Genomic DNA, 26547 nt, shown 5'->3' on the forward strand with positions numbered 1-26547 from the left:
CCTTCTAATTTATGACGATCTTATCGGAGAATATTTTTGGAATAAATTATACTGCGCATAACGAGCTCATTTTTATGAAGGCGTAGTCGATTTAAACTATGCGTTGATATTACCACGAGCTTTACAGCGGCACTTCGATGTTGAGTAGCCGCTGATTACGTGACCACGTGGCCCGATCCTGGTACCAAGAATTCGTGTTTCGCTACTCTAACGAGGGTATTTTTTTTTTTTTTTTTTGATGGTAAATTCAGTCGAGAACGAGCGAGATAAAACGAATGTCCCTCGGCATTTGACTGCTATGTACGGAAACACGACTTCCTCCTGCAGCGACAACTGATTTCCCACCGGATCAGACTTCTTTTTGGATGTTTTGCGTATGTTCACTTTCAGGTCGTTTGCGGAAGAAATTGCTACGGCGGCTGAAGCAGATGGAAGAACGTAATTTTAGCTTCGTGGTTTATGAAACAACGCTGGGTTCTACAAAATTTGTACGTAGAGCAAAGATTCGCGCTTCGTTCCTTTTTCAATATCTTCCTCTGTATTAAATTTTATCAACACGGAGGAAGAACTACGGACGAATGTAGCCTTTGCCCGGAAGATCTAGGAAATGATGTCAAACGATCAAGGCAAATGGATCATCTCGTACGCAGAATTTTAAGCATGTGAAAATGGAGAAGATAAGGATATTTGTATGCGACGTGCAGTTGTGCGCGTCGATTATTACGAATTATAAATCGTCGGTTACATTTGTTGATGTTTAAAATCAATTAACGTGTCGTACTTTGCGAAAACGCGATAGGATTCGTTTCACTTAGTCATCGATGTCGCCCAACAGTGAATAATTATTAATCACTCATCGATCAATTTATTGTCTACGCTCATACATTTTTTCTATGCATTTTACGATCTCTACGAATACAAATTTCACCTAATATAGATATTTCTTCGTCTTTCATAAAAGAAACTCCGCTGAACCAACGTTTCAGTTTCCACGTTATGGGAAATATTTCCAAATGCAAGACTTCCGTAGAAAGAAATTACAAGAGACAAAGGATTCTAGATGAAAATCAAAGTACCAGAACCTTTTTAATTAATACAAAGTAGATCGATTTTCTCAAGATAATGACATTAAATAACGCTTTCGCTGCTACTGACGTATATACGCATTGCGGTGCGTCAATTAACTAATGCTACTGACGCAATTGATCTGGAACAGATAAAAGTTCGATGGGCGATATGTTCAAACAAACATTACCTAGATATTTTTTAAAATAAAAAAATGTCCGACGTAAAGTGCGTAATTTTTGACGTCACGTAGCTGTATTTTTCAAACGCCACGATACAAAGTGAATAGTAAAAGTATCGACAAATTAGGTACTATATTACAAGATACTGCATACATTTGTAAAGCATACGATTCCACGTAGAATGTAACTTTCGAGTGTAAAATTTAAATACATTACGATTCATTATCGTGAAATAGTTGCACGATAAAGGTAAATAACGAACGTAACGTGGACAGTTTCTAGCGAAACATAAGATTTCCATTAGCGTGCGATGAATACGAAAAATTCAACCAAAATTAGAAAGACTAATCTATTGGGTTGGCAACTAATACTACCGCCTAATGACAAAATCCGCAGTCACATAGTTGCCAATCCAATAGAATAAACAGATACAAAAATTCCAGTTTTGCATTACGATCATTTAGAAAGTTGAATCGTTAAAAATTTTACATAATCGTTTGAAGGACTGAAATTAATGTTATAGCTGGATTTGGCGTTTAAAAATTACATTTCGCAAGAAAATTACGCAGAGAATCGTATCGTTTACTTTTTTCTTTTACAAAGTGGTTCTACAAGAAAGGATAGTGATCACCAATACAGTTCCGTTGATCTCTGTATGTGTCATTGTTAACCGTTGTTTCATTAATTATATTTCTGACAAGTGGTACGACCAAGAGGTTCTTCTCCAATCGTACACGTCATTTGCTGCGAGCGGAAGTATGCATGGACAGTTCATACGTATGCACGCGAGCGCATAAATCGGCCTCGACGCTCATCGGAATGTACTCCGATTGCTTATTCGAAGCGTGGATGCCAGCTATACTCCGATTATGCAAATATTCGCCGGTAATAACGTTAACAATGCCGGTAACTTCGTGCATGCGTGAATCCTCGCGCCTTCATTAGAGTTGCGCGCGCCAGTGTTGCAGCGCGGTTATTAATTAAACGATTTTCGCTTCGTTTTCCAACGATTTGTTTATGAATACGATGCGTTCTACAAAGATTGCGAAGATAGATCTACCTAACTGTAAAGGAATAGACGAAAATACCCGAGAGACGAGTGATTTTTTATTTTATTATTAGAATTATTTTAATATGAGAAAGGAATGAACATTTCTTTCGCGTGTAAAAATATAACCATCGTGGTAACAATACGTGCTAAATGATACTATTAAGTAAACATTTTTATTTTTATAGTAACGACAACCACAACATTGTCATCTTCAGTAACAGCTAGAAACTTCTGATCACAGTTATACAGGGTGGTTGGTAACTGGTGGTACAAGCGGAAAGGGGGTGATTCTACGCGAAAAAAGAAGCCGAAAATATAGAATAAACATTTTTCGTTTGAGGCTTTGTTTTCGAGAAAATCGACTTTGAATTTTCGCTCGGTACGCGTGCACTTTATCGCGTCTCGTTGTAAACGAGATCTCACTGTAGATCGTTGTCTCGATTGACGTTATTTTTTTAATTTTTTAAATTTTTATTCTATATTTTCGACTTCTTTTTTCGCGTAGAATCACCCCCTTTCCGCTTGTACCACCAGTTACCAATCACCCTGTATATGGTGTAATGATTCTATTTAATTGTAAACTATGCATTGATACGATTCTTGTAAAAATTCTATAAGACACAGTGTTCACGCTATACTTGTTCGATAGATCTGTGAAACTTCGGAAACTTTCATGATGGTACAATAGCGTTGTTCTTCGTTTGGAAAAGTCTCTGACAGACACTGTATCAAATCAATAAACGTCCGTGTACTTCCAAATAAGATCGTTTTACTTAAAAAAATGTATAAAAAAAATTGTTCACCCTTTGAATGATTCCGAATTCGCCACGTCCAACAAAAATATCACCTCCGTTGTTTTTGTCGCTATCGAAAATCGAATGCTACGATCCTGCGCTAGCACGTGGCACCTATGACAGCCGGTTTGTGTTGACCGGGAGTCGTCATGACAACTCGAACGATCACCACGCGACAAGGACGGCCACTTCGTCGGTGTTTCGTGCAAACTTCGTAATGGTACCGTGACGACAACGTTCGCAGCACGAATACACGAAATTTCCACTATTTACGAAGAAAATGGTGGTGCTCGACAAGCGTAGATCGTTGATAGTGTCCACCGCAGGTCACTTCTTCGGCGTGCCCCTGAAAGACGACGAGACGATCGCGGACGAGCAAACAGTGTTGGACAACTTCTTGGACAGAGCCGCGTGCAGAATTCTTTGTGCACAACCGGCGGATGCGAAGGACGAGGAATTGCGGTTGAAGTTGAGTAACGAGTTACCCGTTGGGAGGAACAGTCTGGTCTTCTTTAAGGTAAATAAAAAATAAAAGCAGAAGATAGAAGAAGCGTGATTACTCAACGCGTTACAAAGAATTGTAGAATATCATTTGTCATTTATTTAGCTACATCTCATTAAACGATAAAAATGCACGCCATTTCGATATTTTTCTAAACATTTGTTCTTTGTTTCGATTATTCAATAACAACGACACAATTATTGCATTGTGATTCGCGTGAAGTCGTTTAAATAAAATTATAGCGTCTAAGAGAACAACGATCTTAAACTGCTTAATACCTTCTAAAGTAGAAAGTCGAACGAACTGATGAATGAAAGCTTAATATAGTTAACAGAAGCATCGGTGACAGAAAGGAATTTCCACGACCTCGTTCAAGTTACAACGACCGGCAGTGGAAAAGGATCGACGTTGCTCGAAGCTCTGCGTCAAGTATGGGCGCCAACACTTCGGTCTTCTGGTCTCAATTCATCCTATTTGAAGAAGCTGGAGGAGAATCTTCTTGGCTCGTCAGCAGCGACTTCCGTCGTCGAGGAGGAGAATTATTGGAGAAAGACATGGGAGGATGCGAAACGATCGCACGACAAAACGATTTACGCGGAGGCTGTAAAAACCTTGAGGAGCATCCGAGCCGAGTTGGAGAGCGCAGCGGTGGCTAGGTGTCGTAAAAAGAGATCATTTCAGTGAATTCTTCGGTAGTTGGATCGTGAGAAATTTTATGGAGATACGTTTTCTAGCTATCTTTGAAACATTGCGCGTGAAAGCATTACTTCTGTTACAATTGGCATGCAAAATTTGAGATAAGAAATTAAACATATTAATTTACCTAATTGTAATTATGAAAAGTTTTGTTTCTTTTTCTTCTCTATGATATAGCATATAGGTTTTAGTCTTAATACAAAAATTTGGGATCCTTTGTTCTTTTAAACAACTACGTATAGGAGGACTTCTGAATTTTTATTTCCAGTGCTGCAATTAGAAAATAAATAACTTTCACTTTGGTATATTTTATCTGCTATATTCCTTTTTTTCGTACACAGAGATGGGCTAATTAGCGTGGATGACGCTGTTGAAGCAGTATCAGGCTACACCGACGACTTGTGGAAGTTAGGAGATCTAATATACACCGAGGAACGTATGAAATCTTTTTTGGATGTTATTGGAGACGAAGTGGTATCTCTCGTAAGAAACACAATCGGAGAGGTAAAATATCTTAACTAATATTCTATGATAAATTACGTTTAAATGAAACTGCTAGGAACTAGTTTACTTTCTTTATCCATTTCATTTTTGTATCTTTCAAAAATCAGTTTACTTTAGTCGGTCATCGGTTTAGTTTTTTATTTAGCATAGCATTTATGAAAGAGAATTCCACGGACTTAATATATTTTTCTAAAATTTGATGAAGTTGCTCGTGTTCATCCTCAAATTAGATTCGAACTAACGACGATCGAGTGAAAATTGAAGCGATATCAAGTGGTGCAGGAATTTGCGAGAAATGGACAGACATGGTGGAGAAATTCACTACGTTATTTTGGCCTCATCATTCAGTTCATCCGTGGAAGGGTGATAGTTACGTCCCCGAAAGATGTTCACGTATTGGCAAACGGCTCAGGTATCTCTTATTAATTTGCTCTTCCTGCTTTGTAGCTGGATTCAATGGGCGATTTTCTTGGTATTTAGGCAGATTGGGGAACTACGTGCTCAGTATAGGCAATTAACCAGGCTGCTGACTCCTAACGAGAGATCTGGACTTGACACGGATACTTTGATGCATTGTTTCGATGATGTTAAAGGTATCCCTGCATTGTTAACATTTAATTATTGCAAAAGATACACGCGTTATTGCGTAATCTGTGATCATTGCAGCAAGTTCAGAAGTCGATAAATTTTTCCTCAGTAATATTAACGAAAATATGTAGAATTATGTATATTTATTAAATATTCTAATAAAGGGATACGACAATAGTATCTTTTTAATGTAGAACAATTATGTATGGTAAATTACGTATAAAATCTCAAAAAATGGTACTACATTGAAAAAACATAGTATTATACAAAACTAGTCGGAAGAGTATTTAAAACGACAAAAGATACATAGAGAATGATTTATGATAAATGTAAACGCTTGATAAATTTTTAGGAAACGTACAAATAATTTAACAAATATATGACGAAAAATCTATCCAGCGGCGGATGCTTCTTATATTAATTATATTACCCGATTATATTTACGCACATAATGACACGCAATTAATTATACGTACATCAGTAGTCTTCGATAACGACGACAAGTGTGTTGAATGGAACCGACTCAAGAGGAAGATCGAAGAAGGGCTGGTACCCGCTGAAGAAAGAGTAGCGCAGAAACTAAAGTCACAAATTGCCGATGCTACTACTCCAAACTCTCTACTCGCTGAATTTCGACGGTACTTCGAACTAATGAAGAGAGATGGTTTAAAAAGGGCTTTACGCGGAGAACGAGAGGCTTTGCTCTCAGCTTACGGGGATCTTACAGGTAATTCTAAAGGAGAAAAGGAATCGAAACTCCAATGAATTCAGAATGATTTCGATTACAATATTATAACCTTCTGTCCACGCTCTTACGTTTTAACTTCTCATTTTCTGCGTCATTGATCGGCGGATCTAAAGAGAATTGCTTGGCCGGGCCGGATACGGCAGACTTGTTGGATAGTCCGAGAATACTTCAAGAGGTTCAAGCTGCCAGATCTGCGGAATTAAGATTGGAAAGTTTAAATAAATTAGGAAAGGAATTGCTTGCGGATCTTCCTGGTTACGATGACATCTCTTTGAGAGTAACGACAGCTCTGAGAGACGTTGAAAGGAAAAGACAAAGCTTCGTTGATACTTGGGTAATTGTATTATTTCAAGGTCTTATATTATCCTATAGTCTCCCTATAAAGCACAATTCGCTTGTCAGACTGAAGAAACTAAAGAAGCTGTCGCGAGAAAAGAACTGACGCTAGGCACTGACTCTGCGGTGGTGGAGTTAACTGGCACCAGTATGATGAGGGTCACGTACGATCCAAAGCTAATGACTTTGATCAGAGAAGCTAGGGCACTTTCGAGTCAAGGCGTCGAACTTCCTCGTGAAGTGAGGGAGCTAGTTGAAAGAGCAGGTTCTTTAGCTGGACGTGCCAGAGCTCTACAACAGGTCGCCACCTTTCACAACACGATTGGCGATCGTATGGTACCGTCTCAGAGACCTTTAATGCTCACGACCGCGCTCGAATTGGCACGAGCCGTTCAAGAACAATCTGGTGTAGTTTGGTCCGATCCTCAGGCTGTTGATGCTTATACCGCTAGGTTGAAAGAATTGGTAATTTTTCAATCTTCTTTGCGATTCATTTAATCTGCAGTTTGTAATGCATTTATGTCACACCGATTTTACGAAAATATATTTATGTATAGCATATGTATCATGTGAACATTTGCAACGTATCTAGGATAAATATAATAGTGAAATATAAATTAAATAATTGGGGGTTTGAAGGCTTAAAAAAGAAGAAACACTTCAGAAACACTGAAAAATAATAAAATAAAACAAATTATTTATATTTCATTTTTAATACTTTCGACCTATTTTACTGAAGATTGACTTATACATGTAATAGATACCGTAAAGAAGCGTAAAAGTAGACAGTAAATTAATTAGAATTGATTACCAACTAGTTTTTTACTTTTCATTGAGAAAGGTGAGGAAGTTTGCGCAACAGAATTCGGAGTTAGCTGCGAAGCACAGTTCTTTACGGGACCTGGTATCGAATTTACTGAAAGGAGACGCTGTCAATATGATCGGAAACCAGAATGCTTGGAAAGACGCATTGATGAGCATGAGGACGATCGTCGATACTGTCGAAGCTGAATACGGAAATACGAAAGCATGGAAATTACATTGGGATAGACAACTGCTCAAAGCATTAGGTGTGGCTTATAGGTAAACTGTGGAAAGCTCAAATCTACTGTAATTATTTTATAGTAATTGGAGATCTAGTTAAAAGAAACGAAATACTTGGTCATTTTGAAAATTTCATTTGCAAAATCTTTGAAATTTAGCGATGTTCGAAGAGTTCTACACGATTTTTAAGCTACTCTAAACGACACTGAAACTTTAAAAAGTTACTTCAAATAATTCTAAGCAAATGGACTAGTACCGAATCGCTTTAGAAGCTACTAGAAACTTTGAATAATTGATTTGATTTATCCTCAACAATTAAACTATACATCACACTTTCCATTATTCTTTATTTCCTCATAAAAGGAAGATACGTAAAAGAAGCTTCCTTTGTCAAATAAAATCGAAACAAAAATCCCTCCACTTCTATCTTAGTCAAGTCCTATCGGTCTATTTAATTTTCGTATTCATAGATAATCCGCGTACGAAATAGAATAATAAAACAAGAACTTTTTCTCTGCGCCAGAGGAGCGTTGCCGTCGTTGCTGAAAAAGTTGCCAGAAGTTAAAGTGGAATTGACGTTCCGGGACGGGTCTCTGCAATGGCGACCGTCCCTCGAGGAGGTCCGTGCCAAGTTGTACTCGTCGATCCGTCGATCCCTATCGATCCCCATGAATTTCAGAGGAGTTGGCGACGCGGCCGAAGCGCATTTCGGTGCTTTGATACAAAGGAGCTGTTATTTGTACGGTGGCGTTTATAAGCAGGCTGAAATCGCTCTTTCCGCTCTGGAAACGCTGCGAACGAAATGGCTGTACCTGGCTGCGCCAGCGACGATCGATGCTGCTGAAAGGTACGTACTTCTTGCAAAATTAAGAACAAGTTGATGCGCTGCTTTCGTGGAAGAAGGCTCCTTTGATGATATACAAAGCACAGTAGTAATCTTTTTCGAGTTTTCTTTTTCATTTCATTCTGTTCAGACGATCTAATTACTTACAGGATGGCCTCAATACTAATGCATTAGTAAATTACTTTATCCAAGACCCTATACTACGTAATAAGAATATTATTAGTTGCGATTTAATTAAAATTACTTTCATACTACACGCTACGTAGGAGGCTAGCGTTCTAAACGTTAACAGAATTTAATGTTTCATATCTTTCTATACTTAATGAACTTTCATATTTACAACTACTTAATAGTCAAAGTTTTAATGAAAAGGCTGAAAGGAAGATCACCGCAAGAATGGACAAGAGCGTTTAAAGACGCCAAGCAATGGGCTCAAGAGGTTAGTAGATAATATTACCAGAAATTTATTACGCTATTGTTTCTTATTAAACTACTTAGCTACAGTTTAATAATTAAATTAGGTCGGAAGGTTACGCGGAAGCGAAGTGAAGATCTGGTGCATCAGCGTGGATACGGCAACAACCAGAAACGACTTAGAATCAGCTTCTCGTCGTTATTGGGAACGTTTGTGTTCCGATTTAAGGGTGGAAGCCTCTTCCAGACTAGTTGCCATCGTGGAGTTTCTTTCATCCGCCTCGAAGGAACTCGAACGTAGACCCCGAAACGTGGAGGAAGTTGGATCGGCCTACGAAGCTCATGCACGAATCCAGGCGCAATCTTCCGGTATGGCTGAAGAGGTGGAAGCCATTGCTGGTCTCTCTAAAGTGCTGGCTGCTTGGACTAGCGAGAAGCTCGAAGGTAATTACGGTGCTTATTGCATTAATTAATTAACTATGGTTCTCATAGAATAAATTATCGATGACACTAAGCTAAATCTCTTCGGTGCTGCCAGGTAAATGACAATATGATTGCATGACGTACAGTCAAAATAATAAGATACGATGTAGGATAAATTTAATTGTGAAACAAAGTGAATGTAAGGAAAAAAGTCCTATGACTAACAGAATTGTTACATCATTATTAACTTATCCAGCGAAGTTTAATTTAAGTATACGTATACTGCTGGAAATAGTTCAAGTATTGCCACTGTGAACGATTTTGTTGCACTAATCGAGCAAATAGAAACGAAGAATTCTTAGAAGTTTAATATGTCATCGTGTAATGAATATTCATCGTAAAAGGATAATTAAGGAAATGTACAGGTAGACGGGGAGCGTATAAAAGTCGAAACGATTCGTCAGTTGCCTTAAGCAATGTATTATTTTAAATAAGAATTATAGAAGATTCTAAATAATTTTTAAAATTACGTAAGTATTATGCGAAAGGTAATATTGTTGCTATATGAAAGCAATATATGAAAGTAAGTCAAAGAATATTTCCTTGTTCCATGATGTTTCCATACGTACTCATAGCGTCAATTCGATTGCCCGTAGGAAATAATTTTGAAAACGTAAGAGCTTATACTCTTTCACATATCAAATCGCATTTGTATTTCTATTGATCATACATACGTAACGTAGTAGGATTCAATATTCAGGTAGACAGGAAGCGAAAATAAAATAGGAACAAGTAATTTTGTTCTCAGAGAGGGAAGCATAAGAAAGGATTCTTTATGCAAATACCTGATGCCCTCGCGTGTAAGAGAGGACTTTGCTGGTGTTTCTATTAAAAAATTTAAATTGCCCGCGGACTTAAAATAAAAAAGGACGAAGTCAACAGAAAATTACTTTCCTATATATCCTACATATATTATGCATAAAAATGTCAATCAGTTGTCGAACATGTTTTGAATTATAACAAGCTGTAATATAACTTGTTCAATGTAGTTTGCTAACTTCAGCTTACATCCACGTAATCGCGGTGTCTTTTATAATAATTCAAGCTCACATATATTTATGAATAGCACCAACACCGTCATTAATAACTGAAATTATTCAATTTTATAATTTTTTAATTCTCAAACTTTTTAAAAAATTTAATTAACCTAAAAAAAAAAAAATAAACTTGAAAAATTCATCAAAACAGGCGTCAGCGCAGCGTACACAGCTTGGCAAGACCTAGCCGACCGCTTGGAGCGTCACAAGGCTGTAATAGATCGTGAACTCGAGGATGCAAGGGTGAATCTTCGTCACAGAGCGATAGCTCTGCGAGACGAGATCGAAAGGTGGCAAGCGAAATGGTCCTCGAAACCGGAAATCCTCACCTTAGACTGGATTATCTCCATGAAAGAAAGATGGACATACCTGAAGGAGCAATTAGAAATTTTGACAAACGATTGTCGAAAGATCGAACTGAATGTCGATGACGTCCTAGAGGACAACGAAGAAAATATGAGAACATTGGAACTACAGATGGAGGTAGAGGAATCTAATTGTCGATTCCAAGCTGAGTTTCTGGAAGAATTAAAGAATCAGGAGGATGAAGAGTGGACCGTGGCTAGAAGAAGACTACCTAGACTTCATGATTGGCTCGATTCCTGGGAAAGTAGAATAAAAGTTCAGTTAAAGGATCGACTGAAAGAACAATCGATGGACCAGAAAGATAGTTTAGAAATGGACACGTTTGTTGGGAAGAAGGTTCGCGAGGTGAGAGGGACCATCGAATGGTTACAGCTTCTTCGTGGTGACGAGATTGCAGAGGAACATTGGGGAGAGTTGATGTCACTCTTGGAGTTAAAAAATGTCAAAAGCGTGAGGGATATCACGTTGGGTCATCTGTTTCGTTCTGCGGACAACATTCGGGACAATGTTGATAAAATAAAGGTGATAAGTCAGATGTCTATTTTATAATTTCAATTCTTCGACTGCTGATAATGCCGATAGGCGTTTTCATAAAAGTTTATTTATAAATTTAATTTATTAAAACTAAGGATTTATTAAGACTAAGAAGCGCCGCTTGTCACATTATATATGATTTATCAAATTATCATTCTAAAAAGTAATAATTATATTTTATCATATCACATAACATTGTTTGTGCTATCGAAATTAAAACAGACTGACGGTTCCTTAAATATTAGTATTCTTTTTGTACTATAAATGATATAAAGGGGATCTACGTTGATTCTATAGTTACATTTAATGTATCGTGCTCTGTATTTGTGACAACTATAGCTGTGTCATCGGACTATAGACAGAAAACACTTCCCTTTCGAGTGGCAGTCAGGGGATTAGAAAATGGAAAGATTCGATTGTTAAGAAGGTTTGCCCCGTCTATTATATATTTTAATGTCTGATTTTTTAAAGGAAATAACGAAGAAAGCTGCGGCAGAAAGCGGAATTCGACAAGGCTTAATGGAATTGGAATCTTGGGAAGCGTCCGCTCATCTGCAACTTCAAGAATCGAAGGACAGTAGAAACGCCGGTATCGTTCTTGTTGAAGAATACGGCAGTTTGTTAGCTCGAGCAGGTGAATGGCTGATTAACGAAAACGATTAATCAAAGCATCGAACTTTCTTCTGAATAATAATGAAATTTATCCGATGGTTAAAAGGTGAATTGAGGCTGCTGTTGGAGGGTGCAAAGGGCGCGTCAGGTTACGAAAGGTTCGCAGCCAGAGTTGCAAGATGCGAAGCTGGATTGTCCGAAGTGGAAGAACGAATAAAGGTCTTGAGTACCATACAGAGGAAGTGGGTTTACTTAGAACCAGTCTACGAAGGCGGTGCAGCCCCAAATGACACCGGTAGATGGTCCAGGGCTAATAAAGAATTTAGGTAATCAATATTTAACGACTAAACTATATTGGTAAATTTGACACAAAAGATTCTACCAAATATTTTTAATCGAAACTTCTTTTATGCGTTGCTTTTTTATGGTTTATGTCTTGTATTTATCTTAATTACATTGGAAATTATTAATCAGGTTAGGTGTCTTATGGTATATGAAATAAATATTTAGGTATCTTATGGGCGAAGTGTCTCGTGATCCGAGAGTGTCATCTTTGAGAAGACTTCCACTTTCAGCTTTCACGAATCTGAAAGATTTACTTGACAGGTGTCAGAAAAGCCTCGACGAATATTTGGAGGTATAACAGATATCTATTTTTATTATTTGGGATTTACTATTATTTATTTATGACTTTGTATTTTATTAATATTTATATTTTTGTACAATAATTTTGTTTAGCCATTATTTTCCTAGAATGTGGTATATTATGATTATATTTGAAACTTCATATCGCCTTTTTTAAAGGAGAAGCGCTCGTCTTATCCACGGCTATACTTTTTAAGCGACGAAGACCTTCTTGAATTAGTGTCAGCCAGTGGACGAGGCCTGGAAGCTCACCTATCGAAACTATACCAAGGGGTTGGTTCGATAATAAAAGACGATAATGGACTGACGGCTGTTGTATCGCCAGAAGGTGAAATATTGCAGTTACCTAAGCCTGTCGATCTTCGGGACCCATTACCACGCTGGTTGAGTAACCTCGAGGATGGAATGAGAAATGCACTCCGACAAAGTTTGGAAAAATGTTTGGTAGATGCTACGCCTGATCCATCATCCTATCCAACTCAAGTAAAATCAATTAATTTTTTATTCATCTATGTACAGTAAAAAATAACGCTAAATAAATTATAAAAATATTGTTATAGATGCTTGAATACTTTTTGCGTAAACTAGCAATTCTTTCTTTAAACAAAACCTAATATAAAGATATTATATAATTACTAATTATTTTATTAGTTTCGTAACAAAAAAATAATAATCAATTGGACGAACAATTAAACTAAATACTAAATAATAAGTCTATATTAATTTCAGCAAAATTGAATAATAAATTGGGTCTGTTATCGAGCGATCTTTTAATTTAACTTGAAGCTTCTTATTAGTAGAAAATTTACATATAACATAATTTACATATAACACTGAATAGAAAAGTGATAAACGATCGAAGAAAAGATGTATGAAAGAATAAAGATTATTGGGAAAAATCCAAAGCTATTAGACATGTTTTTGATATTATTAATAATTATCTTTCATACGTATTAAGGTGTTACTGCTATCAGAAAAAATTCGTTTCACGGAACGATGCGAAAGCGCCTTGAAGGAAGGTGGTTCAGCTTTAAAGAACCTTGTCGAATATCTGGAGACACAAAGAGCGAGATACAGAGGCTTAGAAGATGCTGGTGATAAATTAACAGCATTAAAAGCACGCGGGCTTCTGCTTGATACCGTTCACCATCTGGAGATAGCTAGAAATCTGTTAAACGTCACACAACGGGAAGAAAGCACCGTTTGGGCCTGGCAGAGGCAACTAAGAAGTTATAGGACCGTAAGATTCTCATCCATTCAGTTAATTTTATTTTTACTTTATTTCATTTCTACCTTGCTTTTCCTTGAATTAACTTCAAATACTAAGAAAATGACGTTTTACGTTGACAAAAATTCTGTATATTTCTTAACATTACGAAAACGTGTCTCGAGACAATGAAATTACAAGTTCGTTGATTGTGAAAATAAAAGAACTATACTTGTGGAAGTTCAGAAATATGATCGACTGAAATTCTGAAAATTTTGTCTTATTACGTTATTATTATCATAATTGTAAACCTACGTGATTTTGAAAAAGCAAATGCAATGTCAAGTTCACGCTCCCGATATATTTTCGATATTAACTTTAAATAGCCACAAAATAGACGATTGTCTTTAAAAAAAGAAAAAGAAGGAACCTCTATACTTTTCAGCTAACAGCTTTCAATTAATTCTCAAATTAATTCAAGAAAATTAATGAAGAAATGTGCTTCGCGAGAACTAATATTAGCTAAGGAGATTGGATCTCGATGAAATACAAGTTTCAGCTGTAATATATTAATTGTAGAACAAGGGAGCAGTTGTACGGTGTGCCGGTGCAGAATTTCCATACCGTTTCGAATATCAAGGCGCAGCGGTAGGATTAGTTCAAACGCCATTAACCGAAAGGTGTTTCTTGGCTCTTACTCAGGCGATGAAACTGGGTCTGGGCGGCAGCCCCACCGGTCCAGCTGGAACCGGAAAAACTGAAAGCGTGAAAGCACTCGGCTCTATTCTTGGAAGGCTTGTTTTAGTTTTCAATTGCGACGAAGGTAATAATATTTCGACGTTTACGAGCTAGCAATTCCTTTTCGCGGTTCAACACCTGCCTATATGACCACAATACGTTGAGTAACCACGTCTGTAATTCTATCCAGCGTTACAAAATTAATTTCCACGTATTTATTAGACAGTTGAGTAAGACTTTTAACAACCTTCGCTATTCTCAAAATTTCTTTATTATATATCAAATATTTAGAGGGTACTTGCGAGAAGTTCAGAAATTATGTCTAAAGACGTTACAAAATATTCGTAAAATATTTATGAAACATTTATAAAGAATTTATACAAGTTTCTCGCGTACATTTAACGTTTCGTTTACGATTCAACGTAAAAGTTAGCTTCGCATAATTTATTACTGCTTCGCTCATTTGTATATTCCACCATCAGGAATGGACGCCGGAAGTATGCGGCGTATTCTAGGGGGTTTGGCTCAAGCCGGCGCATGGGGTTGTTTCGACGAGTTCAATCGCCTCGAGGAGGAAACACTAAGCGCTGTAGCTATGCTCGTTAGACCCCTTCAGGAAGCAGTTCGTGACGGTTCGTCTCAAGTACTGTTAGGCGATCAGAAAGTGAATCTGGATCGACACTGTTGCGTGTTCATCACGATGAACCCGGCTGGCTCCGAATACGGCGGACGTCGTAAGCTTCCGGATTCTCTGGCGCGACTGTTCAGACCGATCGGAATGGCACACCCGGACAGGTCTGACATTGTGAAAGCATTGCTAGAATGTGCCGGATTCTTGGAAGCCTCGACACTCGCCAAGCAACTCGTGGAAATGCTTGATATCGCGGAGATACTGCTTTCCAATCAGCCACATTATGATTGGGGTCTTAGGGCACTTAGATCCGTACTCGACGCTATTCCTACGAAAACTGACTTGGATGAGACCAGCAGGTTCGAAGTCTCATTTATCATATTTATTCTTTAAATTGTTGTTGTTTAATTTGTGTAATGAGGACACTTCAAAGTGTTGGTAAAATTACATGCGAATTAATATTTAAGAATGATTTTTAATCCTTTTACAATTAAAAAACGGTATACAAATACTTAACGCGAATTAAAGATCTTCGTACATAGTGCAAAAACCTTAGACTACCTACGTTATTGGACTTATTCTAAGAATTTCAAATTTAATAAAATTTCAAAGCAATCAAATTTGGTATCATTTACCTCATACTGATGTTGAGGTTGAACTTTATATTCTACTAATAATGGCTATCTCCAAACCTACATCGAAGCTTGTTTAAACTGAAAACTTCAAGAAACGATCAATTCAATTCGTTAGAATGAGTCCATAGTTATTCGTCGTATGCAAACTTGATTCGTCTCATACCAATTGAAAATTCTCTTCATAACACAAAGAACGCTGTATTCTATAGATTCAAATTTGGTTTTCTATCAATTGTGCGATTTCTCGTCACGTTTGAGTAATTTTATGAATAATATAATCAATTGAAAATATTATTAAAAATATTAATATACAAATACAAAAACTTCTCGTTCTATATGACAGATTAGTGGCTGCAATTAGGGCCTCGATGTTACCAAAGTTAACGGAAGAAGACACTCCACGATTCCTCTCTCTACTAGACGATGTTTTCCCAAGAGTAAGTCCATCGTCGTCCACGTTGATCGAAAGACAAGATCTGCAGAATGCTTTGCTCGAACTTTGCGCCGAACAGGAACTGAGCAAGGAAATGGCAAATAGATGTATTCAATTGTACGACCAGCTGAAAAGCAGAACGGGTGTAGCGATTGTTGGACCACCGGGGTGCGGTAAAACTACTATCAGGAAACTTCTATGCGATGCGCTAATGAAAATCGGTGAAACTATCGTTCAGTTTCACGTATTTCCTGGCGCGATGCCGAAATCGAGACTTTTGGGTCGCGTCGACCCACAAACCAGGTACCGTCTTGAACGATTAGAAAATACAAAATCCAGATTACGATAGTACCTAATCTAATTTGAAAATTTAACTCTTTCAAATTCGTTATATACATATATAATTACTGATTTGTTACATAAATATACGGTAATTTTATTTATATATTTTTATAGTAATTTGTATTAATATACTTCAATGCAAAAGAAATAAAATTATAACTTATTATAAAAATTATACATTTTCGGATAAAATTTTGTAGGTTTTTCGATGCCAAATTCTTTCGATAGATTTAATTAGAAAACTATGAGGAAAATATTTCGATTTGTAGGTATAGTTAATGCGAAATGACATGTGTAATTTATCATATCGTTCTTTTACAGATTAATCTCGACAAAAACAGCTATCTCTTTAATTCGTTATTATTTCAGGGAATGGAGGGAAGGTTTGTTATCCAACGTTGTTGTATCCGCTGGAGATTCCGTAACTTGGATTATTTTGAACGGCGACGTAGAACCAGATTGGGCAGAAGCTCTAAATTCTGCCTTAGACGACAATCGATTACTGACTTTGCCCAATGGCGTGGGTTTGAAGCTTGGTTCTGGCACAAAGTAAATTTCTATCCTCCCAAATTATCTGATGACTCGTGTTCTAGAGATTTCGAATTTCGTCTCTATACACTACAAATATTCTATGACACAACGATTTTGTTAATCGAGTTAAGCAATTTAATATCTCGCGTACTCGCTCATTTGAAAAATTCTCGTACAAATCTAAAATTGTTCTTTACGGAACACAGACTGTCAAACTTTCCAAAGTTGTTACATATTTCGAATTTAATATTGATTATAAAATATATAAATAATTATCATTTATCAAATTACGATATTTTCTAATATTCTATACAGAAACGAGATCAAATCTAGCGACGTAGAACTTTTTATTAAAACTATACATACGCGTTGAGGACGTATATTAATCCTGTTATTATCCTTAAATCGTAACATACACGTTGGATATTAAGTAATTAATTAAAAAATTAGCAATAATTTTAAAATATTCATCCACACAATTTTCTGAAACAGATTCATTTTCGAAACTCACAAACTTGCCGGCGCGAGTCCTGCGACTGTGTCGCGATTAGGCGTAGTCCACTTGGGCTCGACGAGTGTCAGCTCTTTGCTGGTGTCGTCGCGACTGAACGCACTTCCGGAGGCCGCGAAGGAACTCGCGATTTCCCATCTTTGTCCCTGCGTCGACGAGTGTTTGAAGATCAATGCGGACGTTTCCTCGGCATCGGGCTTAATGGACACGACGTTTTGCCATTTGAAGAGCTGTCATACTCGTACTTCCGCTTCTTACGCTCTACTCGCATCTTTATGCAGTCAAATAGGAAATGAAAGCACTAAAGACGAATTGGCGCGGTTGATTTATCAACTTACTGACTGCTGGTAGGAAGACTTCTAATTTTATTGCTAGAATTATACAGCAATTTGAGGCATTTAACAACAGACGAAGTTTAGTGATTCATAGACGATTATAAGATGAAGCGTTTAGGTTTCTTCAGACGATATTTTAATGCAAAGAAACATGTTACAAAATGGCCCAAACTCTCCTCTTTTGGAAGAAAATTTCATCACAAGCTTGAATTTTGATACGATATCCTACACGTCTAAAAATTAACAAAAAAAAAAAAAAGAATTAAAAAGTAGATTTAATTTTCTTCAGCTGTTATGGCAGTGTATTCCTTTGATGGCCGTAACAAAAATTGTATTTTACATTTGCTCGACATTTTATAAACAGAGAAAAAACGAAAATGAAGGAAGAATTAATTGCAGATTTCTTACAGTATTTTAAGGCCAGACATTTTTACAGAATATCTCTTGCTTAATATTTAATATTGAGAATAGAACTATTCGAAAACTAAGATAATATTGTGTATAAGGATAAAGTAATCTTCCAAACTTGACTTTGATTCGCTATCTTCTTTCTGCGTGAAAAACACAGTTCAAAATTGATATGCTACTTCTGTACTATCTGGAATTTTAGGTGTCCAGATCCGCAGAAACCATGTTCTGTATTATATAATCAAGACACAGATAGATTGGAAGTTATCGGGGATTCTCACGAATCTACGGACACTGACGATGGTCCTGTCTCACTGTCAGGTACTTCGATTAAACAAACTTGAAATAAACGTAGCTGCTGAACAAATCTACTGAATTAAAAAATTTATGTTATTGCTCTAAGTGATATAATAAATATAATATATTACAACAGATAATACGAATAAGATAAAATAATGGTTTTTGAAAATAGTCTTACTTATAGTTTAATCTATAATTCGCTAATAAATTTATTAGTTACGGATTGTCGCTTATGTATAATTCAGGCGGAATGAAGGAAGCCTTATCGTTTGTTTTACCATTGATCAAAAATAACCAACCGGTGATGATAAGAGGTCCAGTAGGTTGTGGAAAGAGTGCCCTGATATCTGTCGTACTTTCTTCCATACGAAACATCGAGCAGTCGACTTTGATAAAAGGTTCCTCTCTCTATGGACCTCAGGATCTGGTGATGAAACTAAAACGAAGTTGCGTTCAATTAAATTCGTCTTCACACGGAAGAACGTACAAACCTAGAAGTGGATCCAGAGTTGTTTTGATTTTAGAAGATTTGCATCTCGCGTCGAAAGATTTACAGGTAGCGTAATCTGTTCGTATTTTTTTATTTCATCCGTTCGTTTTTACAAAACGTTTGCATGTAATATAGAGTATAAGAGTGTAATTTATTCAGGAATTAGTTCGGGAATTAATTCAAGAAGGAGGATTTCACGAAGAAGATCTGGAATTTGCAAGAGTTCCACTAACGATCCTATGCACAGCGGATGCAACCACAAGATTGCACCCAAGACTAGAAGCTCTTTTGTCCACTCATTATCTGCCGTGAGTATTCGTGCCGAAATAATTTAATCAATTTTCTATGTTTTTCAAGTATTTAAAAAGCCAGACCTAAAACCTTCGTAATTTCTCGAATTCATCATTTTATCTTAAGGACTTTCTTCTTTCACGAAACATCTCAACTAGAAAAATTCATTGTTTCAAGAAATATATTCCAACCAATTTCGTAACATTGCAGCCTATCTGAATTTCGACAATTAATTTTCTATATCTTTATATTTATATTCGATGCATATAGCAACTTAAGCCACAAGAATTTGTTCGTTTTGTGAGACAGATATCCAAGCTCGAGAGATATCGTTGCCATCTTGGAGTTGCACCTGAGAGACTCTTTGAAAGGAGATCAAGTTATGATCGAATCTTGGATCGCTGAAACGGTACCCGTCATGCTGGATGCTTTTCGATCGATCAAATCTTCTCACGGCTCGACGACCGATTGGACTCCCAAAGATTTGATCTTATGGGCGGACAGCTTGAAGTACTATCCCTCTCCGAAGGGCGAGTCGAATATCACGCGTCATTTGTTGGATGTTGGAAAACGCCTATTTTATCCTAGGCAAGAGCACTTTCGCAGCTGAAGTTCCAACGAAATGGATATTCCGCCTTAAATTTCCAAGCTCGAATACGTACTTTTACGTTCACGATTTTATACCTTTGAAACAGCACTTTTTCCTACTGCAAATTTTTAACTTAAATGTCCGTAAGTTCGAAGCTTACGAAGAAGCTTACTTCGCAAGTTGACAATTTCTCTGTCACCAATAGAGTAAGATTTCTAAGCACGACAAGTGCTTTGATTGTCTATATTTTATATCTTTGTCTTTTCGATCGTGCCAGATTAACATCCAGAGATCAGGCTCGTTTGGAATCTGTGATCCACTCGAAGAGCTCGAAGTCGGTGGTGGCCGGAAGCGACGTGTACATATGGAAACACGGAAACAATGGTTTGCTGCCGTTGGATGAGGAACAATGGCGAAAGGAGATAATTAACGCAGCAGCGAGATGCGCGAGGGAAGGCGATCCGGTACAGGCATCGATTTCGTCTCACCTGTTGCACACGGTAGCCGGTAAGCACATTAAATTAACTTAATATTACGCTATTTCCAAACGAGCTTATTCCACCGATCATTTGCTTCATACCTGTACACTTTGTAAGTTTAACGAGATAACGCTAGAGAGATCGTTGTTAACCACACCTTTTAATCGTAATCGGTTTATGATTATCGATAAATTACTAATTTATTCATAATGATCTTATGATCTTGATAAATTAGGAGGAATATTGTTTCTCATCTTTCTCTCTCTTTCTGTTTGTATCTCACACGTGATAAATTAAACTAGACATATTTTTGTTACACTATAATATTTATAATAATAATAATGAATTTAATAAAATTTCTTATCTATATAAAATTTGATTGTATTTAAATGTAAATCTTCTATCAAGTCTGACAAAATAAGTTTATAAATTTTATCAGTTTTAGCAAATCTTCGTTGATATACTAGTAAATTTAATAGAACTAAATATCTATGCAGAATTTCCGCTTAATAAAATATATATTCTATCAAATTATATATATCAATTTTGTAAATATATAAGTTACGCATTAATGAGGAATATTGTAGAAGAAATATTCTTCTGTATAATAATCACGAATAGTGATTGAATAGTTACGATTTTGTCTTTTATTGCTATATTACGATGGCAAAACGTAGAATTTTCGGTTTATATTTTTTCCAGGTTTAAGTTGGGCTTTTGGTACAAGTTTAAGGGGTGTAATTTTGATTGGACGACCCGGAGCTGGAAGAAAATCGGCAGTGAGACTCGCTGCCACGTACTCTTCTCTTCGACTAATAAACTCGGGACCTGGTACTGTATAAGTAATTTCTATGTTTATGGGAAATTTATGTACGAAGATAAAATTCATATATAAAATAGAATATTATGGGATAAATTATTCGTCGCTGAAAAAAGGCATAAGCGCAGTTCGATGTTTATTCTACTTGAAGTCTGAAACTGTAAAGTTTCGTTATTAGACATACATTATTTTGCAAATAGTTTTATGAATATTACAAAAAAAAAGAGAAAATATAGAACCTGAGTAGGATGTCCTAGTATTGAGGTTTCATAAATATTTTAAAAACTTTTGTGTTATCCGCATTTTATGCACTTTGACATCTTTCAATATGCCATAAATGCTCAAAAATCCGCCGTCTAATAATAATTTCTCCACTTATACGCTGTCTGCTGAACATCGTGTGTAGCTACTTGAAAATCGCATGAAAATTGAATGTTCCAGGCCGTGGCAGAACGTCGGTGAAAACGGCGGTTCAAGCTGCTGGAATCGATGGTGATCCGACTCTGCTTTTGCTAGAAGAGCATCATATGAGAGAAGCTGGGTTGGCTGTTTTGGCTAGTGCAATAGTGTCGAGAGGTGAACTCCCAGGATTATTTACAGTGGAGGAACTTGACGGGTTAATAGCGCCGTTGGCTGACGTGGCAAGAAGAGAAGATTTTTCGGGCATGTTGGAGCAATATCTCTATCATCGTACGTAACATGACAAAAAATTACTTCGACAAGACACTTATCCTAATAAATATACAGAAACAAAACATCTACTTATGGTACTTACTATTATGTATAGTATACTTAACTATTTATGTACAGTATACAATTACGATACTTAAATATATTTAATAATATAAAATACTTTACTCCTTTGTTTCTACGCTCCAACTGTACAGACAGTTTTGTCTTCGATCGTAACTCTGTTCTCATCTGTACAATCTTAACGCCTACCGTTTCATTCCAAACACTCTGAACTCGATACAAAATTCAACTAGCCTCACCATATATTTCTGTAACTATACAATTTTGTAGGTTTGCGAAATTATCTTCGAGTAACCATAATCTTGGACAGTGGAGAGCTTCGTTCGCCTTGGTTGTCGCATTCGGGTCTCCTTAGACATTGCGCATTGATTGGTCCTGGAGTTGGTAGCGAATGGTGGTCCTGGGAAGGTGCTTTAACCGAAATAGCCTATCAACAAAACGGTATCGAAGCCGAAGATCCGGAGGAGACGTTGCCTGGTATCAAAGAGGCGGTAAAGGCTCATCTTGAAGCTCCGCGACAGCAGCAAGCTCCGGCTCGGTTCTTTGCTTTACTGCACACCTGGAAGCATTTACACGCAACTTGGAGCGAGGAAGTGGAGCAGAAATTAAACAGTCTCGAAGCTGGTGTAGGAAAGTTGAAGGAAGCCGGGGCGCAAGTGGCTAAACTGGAGGACGAAGTTTCGAAACAGCGTCAGGAACTGGAGGTATACATTAACCTTGCTAATTTCCATCGAGTTCACTATGATGATGCTACTTGAGGGTATAAACGATGCCGAGATAATTATTAACGATTTTTGGTTAAATACATAAAGAGGTGCATTACGCTTTCGCACGTTGCAACGAAATTGTATTACGTCCTGTTCGTTAGTTTCTATCGAGTTTACTGCAATACGATATTACTTTGTGGATATAAGCGACGTTGGCATATTAATCTTTAGTTAATTAATAGGAATACATTATGTTTTCTCGCGCTAATTACGATAATTCTTAATTTCTTAGGCGGAACAAGGGCGTGCCAATGCAGCTCTCGAACAAATCACGGCGACGATGAGAGGTGCCACAGGTCAAAGAGGAGAAATGGCCAACTTGAAGGCTGAAACTGAACGAGAAAGTGCAGAATTAGCTCGCAGGAAGGTAAATACAATTGTCAAGAAATGTTTACACACAGCACGTCATTTTTTCATTTATACTACGCGCTTTGTTTTTTAAAATCTTCACTAAACCGAAGCGTTTACAAATTTAATTTGCTTCAGTCTATTTCATTAATATTGCACAGATACTAAAGTAAATACATTTTTGTTATACATAATTCACACGATTCATCGCCAAATTGTTAAAAAATTAGACACTATAAAAAATACCATGAAAATAACAAAGGATATCCTTTTCTCTTCTTAATGTACAAGTAAAAAATTTCTTCTATTTAAATCTATTGTTCTTGGAAGCGTGTAGGTATATAATTTTCTAAGTTAAAAAAAATAAATAAATTGAATTTGATATACAGACCAATATCGAAGGCGAATTAGGAAAAGTCGAGCCATTAGTAGAACAAGCGGCACAAGCAGTAGCTGGTATCAGCGCTGATGCATTGGCGGAAGTTCGTTCTTTAAGAGCACCTCCAGCACCTGTAAGAGACGTCCTCGAGGGTGTCCTTCGATTAATGGGCATAAAAGACACTTCTTGGAATAGTATGAAGACTTTCTTAGCAAAACGTGGTATCAAGGACGAAATAAGGTAAGCTCTTTAACAATTACTAATTCTCGTCAGACCTTATTTCATTTGTCTTGACGATAAAAACGTTGCTTGGTAAAATCGCAAAAATTTAAATCGACAAATTACACAGCTTGCCCGTAAAGTTACAGAACATAACTCGATTCACGTCGTCTTCCATTTATTGTTGAAAAATGCACTTTATGTGGCGATATGAAATTTAACGCTACTGAATGCAGCACTTTTTTTCGTGCAATGTGGAATTTAAAGATAGGTTTCTTGTATTTTGAAACACTGTGGATCTGGAACAACTTGTACATTTTTATTTTAAATATTAATACTTCAGTTGTAAACGAAATTAAGTTGAATCTGGTACAAAGACTATTTATTTGCTCGTCACTGTATATTTGAGCAAACACCTGATCTTATCTCATAAACAGTCATCGATTCGTAACGTACATACTAAAACATTTGCTCCTTCTTTATCGTCTAACTCGTAACAGGTGCGTTCACACTGCCAACACGACGAACGATATTTCTGTTCATACTTATAAACAAAGTACCCATGTAAACTAACAGTCAAAATTGATCAGACAATTCGCGAACAAGATTCCCCTCTCATCGTCTGTTTCATCAGAGACCATTCGGGCGGGTTTGAAAAACGTGATAACGTCTTTGTTCGATTTAGAACGTGGGACGCGAGAAGAAGCACACCATCGAGTCTGGAGGCGGTTGCCAAGTTGGTCAAGGAGCGGCCGGAAAGTTTCGAGGAGAAAACCGCAAAACGAGCCTCGGTGGCTGCAGCACCTTTGGCTGCCTGGGTACTCGCCAACCTCCAATATGGTCAGATTCTTCAGCAAGTCGCGCCTCTCGAGAGGGAACAACGACAATTGACCCAGTGGGTTTATATTTCCACGTATTCATTTTATATCCGAGCCATTATACTAAAACACAGGGAACGATAAGTATAAAATATAACAACATTCGCACTGAAACACTTTGGCGATATAGTATACACAGCAGTCAGAGATTAAAAAATATTATATAGAACATTGAAATATTATAATATGAGAAAACTATACAGTGAAAAACAGTATAAAATATAACCGAGCATTATACTTTTTATTCTTGAAAGATCCACGCATAGAATTTTATTTTTATTTTATTTTGAAAACTGATGCTTTCATGGCAATACAATTTTATGAAAATCAATCTCATTTGTTAATAAAATCTTTAAATTGAGTAAAAATTAAGAGATAACATTCTTTCCATAGCAATAAGATTCTGTAAAAGTTTTAATAACAGATAAAGAAATATTCCGATTAGCGTCGATGATTTTATGAATAAAAATTTACTGGAATTTACGGCGATGTGGTTAATGTATAAATTATGCATAATTCATTTCAGACGTTTGTCAGCGGCTGAGGCTCAAATTGGCAAGCTAGCAGCTGGACTTAACACTGTGGAAAGTCGTGTAGCACAGCTTCAAGAGGAACTCGCGGAACGTTCAAGGGGTGCCGCTGCGCTTCAACTACGTGCCGAGACAACAGAGGCAAGACTAGCAACAGCTAGGGCGCTGCTTCAAAAATTGGACACGGAACATCGTGATTGGCAAGCACAATTAGAAGAATTAACCGGCAGGAAAGAGAAGTTGGACGTCGAGGCTGCTAATGTCGCATCCTTACTTGTTTATGAAGTAAGCGCAATGATTTGTCTCGCGACCTTACAGAAGAAAAGCGGTACTTAAGAATAATCTAGGAATTTGTAGCAGTTGCAAGTACTTGAAGCTAATTTTCAGTTTCTGAATAATTAGACGTTGGCCAAATAATTAGAAATTTTAGGCATCGAAGCGAATAATATTTCTGTTAACATAAAATCGATTAAACAATCAGGAAAATCACGAATAGAATTCAAAATTCAAACGATATCTGTAATACCAAAAGGTTGGTTAAATAGTTAAAAATTCCAAAATTCGAACCAAATATAACAATATCTCCTTTTCAAACTTTTGTAAAAATAATAGTAAAAATAATCGGCATAACCAAGTACCAATTTCCAGAGTTAGAATAAGAATCAACGTTACACCTTATCGAACTTAATAAAATATATTTGAGTACAGAATCCTGGAAAAGATGACAAGTGGAAGAAATCAGCCATCGATCTCCTAATCACCGAAAGAGAGAGGCTATTGTGGCGAGCTCAAGGTTTACCCGTGGACACCGGAAGTCTGGTTGGTGCATCCTGTGCCCTCAGAGGTCCTTTGGTTCCCATATTCATAGATCCATCCGGTGTCGCGGTTTCGTGGCTGAAAAACAACGTCGGTTCAAGAATGGAGATAACGAAACCAGAAGATGCTAAGTTTTTGACTACGCTAGAATTGGCTGTAAGATTTGGCAAACCATTACTGGTGGAAGAACTCGTCGAATTTCCATCGATCCTCTTGCCACTGTTACGTAGACGTCCTCTGAAACTTGGTGAAAGAACATTACCAGCACCTCAAGGCTTCAAGCTTTTCCTGGCTACCAGACGAGATAAATTGGATGGTTTTCCAAAAGAAGTCGACGCGGTCTTGTTTAAGATTGCTCTTGGAGCTGGTACCAAAAGTCTGGCGGAGAGGTTCGTTGAAAAGGTGAGCAAGATGACGATACACTGATTTATATTCGATCGTTTTCCAATATGACATTCCGTTTAATTTAACGTTACGAGTTCGAAGATTCGATATGGCATCGTATTATCGTAACTGCGGAATTAAAAAATTATTCCAATTACGAAGTATATTTTCTATGACTACGTTGCTCAGAAAGCGGCATCTTTATTCTGTTCGCTCTCGTCAAAGAGAATATCTGCTCTCTTTCATCCATCCGTAAAATTGAAAAAATTTTGTTCAGGCGATAACTCG

The 26547-nt window shown here is 37.0% G+C and overlaps 1 protein-coding gene and 1 long non-coding RNA gene across 5 annotated transcripts in view; one reads left to right on the top strand and one right to left on the bottom strand.

Annotated features, from left to right (window-relative positions):
• The first annotated feature begins 3254 nt into the window (after positions 1-3254).
• btv (dynein cytoplasmic heavy chain beethoven) overlaps positions 3255-26547 on the top strand; it is a 32253-nt gene continuing 8960 nt past the window's right edge. The window contains exons 1-36 of the mRNA XM_076625214.1: positions 3255-3609; positions 3922-4250; positions 4632-4794; positions 5025-5206; positions 5275-5387; positions 5864-6109; positions 6244-6464; positions 6533-6931; positions 7308-7549; positions 8034-8357; positions 8727-8793; positions 8876-9212; positions 10440-11176; positions 11660-11822; positions 11907-12126; positions 12311-12437; positions 12605-12928; positions 13404-13685; positions 14232-14475; positions 14873-15380; positions 16000-16392; positions 16801-16980; positions 17455-17820; positions 18419-18537; positions 18762-19072; positions 19166-19314; positions 19607-19885; positions 20164-20393; positions 21068-21196; positions 21627-21875; positions 22209-22642; positions 22938-23072; positions 23443-23672; positions 24337-24546; positions 25056-25344; positions 25768-26277. Coding sequence (XP_076481329.1) covers positions 3373-3609; positions 3922-4250; positions 4632-4794; positions 5025-5206; positions 5275-5387; positions 5864-6109; positions 6244-6464; positions 6533-6931; positions 7308-7549; positions 8034-8357; positions 8727-8793; positions 8876-9212; positions 10440-11176; positions 11660-11822; positions 11907-12126; positions 12311-12437; positions 12605-12928; positions 13404-13685; positions 14232-14475; positions 14873-15380; positions 16000-16392; positions 16801-16980; positions 17455-17820; positions 18419-18537; positions 18762-19072; positions 19166-19314; positions 19607-19885; positions 20164-20393; positions 21068-21196; positions 21627-21875; positions 22209-22642; positions 22938-23072; positions 23443-23672; positions 24337-24546; positions 25056-25344; positions 25768-26277 — 9678 coding nt within the window. The 5' untranslated portion in view covers positions 3255-3372. The remainder of the gene's footprint in view (positions 3610-3921; positions 4251-4631; positions 4795-5024; positions 5207-5274; positions 5388-5863; positions 6110-6243; positions 6465-6532; positions 6932-7307; positions 7550-8033; positions 8358-8726; positions 8794-8875; positions 9213-10439; positions 11177-11659; positions 11823-11906; positions 12127-12310; positions 12438-12604; positions 12929-13403; positions 13686-14231; positions 14476-14872; positions 15381-15999; positions 16393-16800; positions 16981-17454; positions 17821-18418; positions 18538-18761; positions 19073-19165; positions 19315-19606; positions 19886-20163; positions 20394-21067; positions 21197-21626; positions 21876-22208; positions 22643-22937; positions 23073-23442; positions 23673-24336; positions 24547-25055; positions 25345-25767; positions 26278-26547) is intronic.
• Positions 20937-26175, bottom strand: LOC143303706 (uncharacterized). 4 transcript variants are annotated; one of them, XR_013060265.1, is made up of 5 exons: positions 26048-26175; positions 25859-25953; positions 23445-25370; positions 21425-23037; positions 20937-21343 (listed from the first exon to the last, which is right to left on the bottom strand). It is a non-coding gene; the product is annotated as an uncharacterized LOC143303706 (long non-coding RNA). The 4 variants fall into 4 exon arrangements; XR_013060266.1 differs by having other exon boundaries at positions 21425-22497; positions 22918-25370; XR_013060264.1 differs by having other exon boundaries at positions 21425-22497; positions 22909-25370.

This window comes from Bombus vancouverensis, chromosome 2 (assembly GCF_051014615.1).
Source record: "Bombus vancouverensis nearcticus chromosome 2, iyBomVanc1_principal, whole genome shotgun sequence".
In the NCBI taxonomy this organism is placed as follows: domain Eukaryota; kingdom Metazoa; phylum Arthropoda; class Insecta; order Hymenoptera; family Apidae; genus Bombus; species Bombus vancouverensis.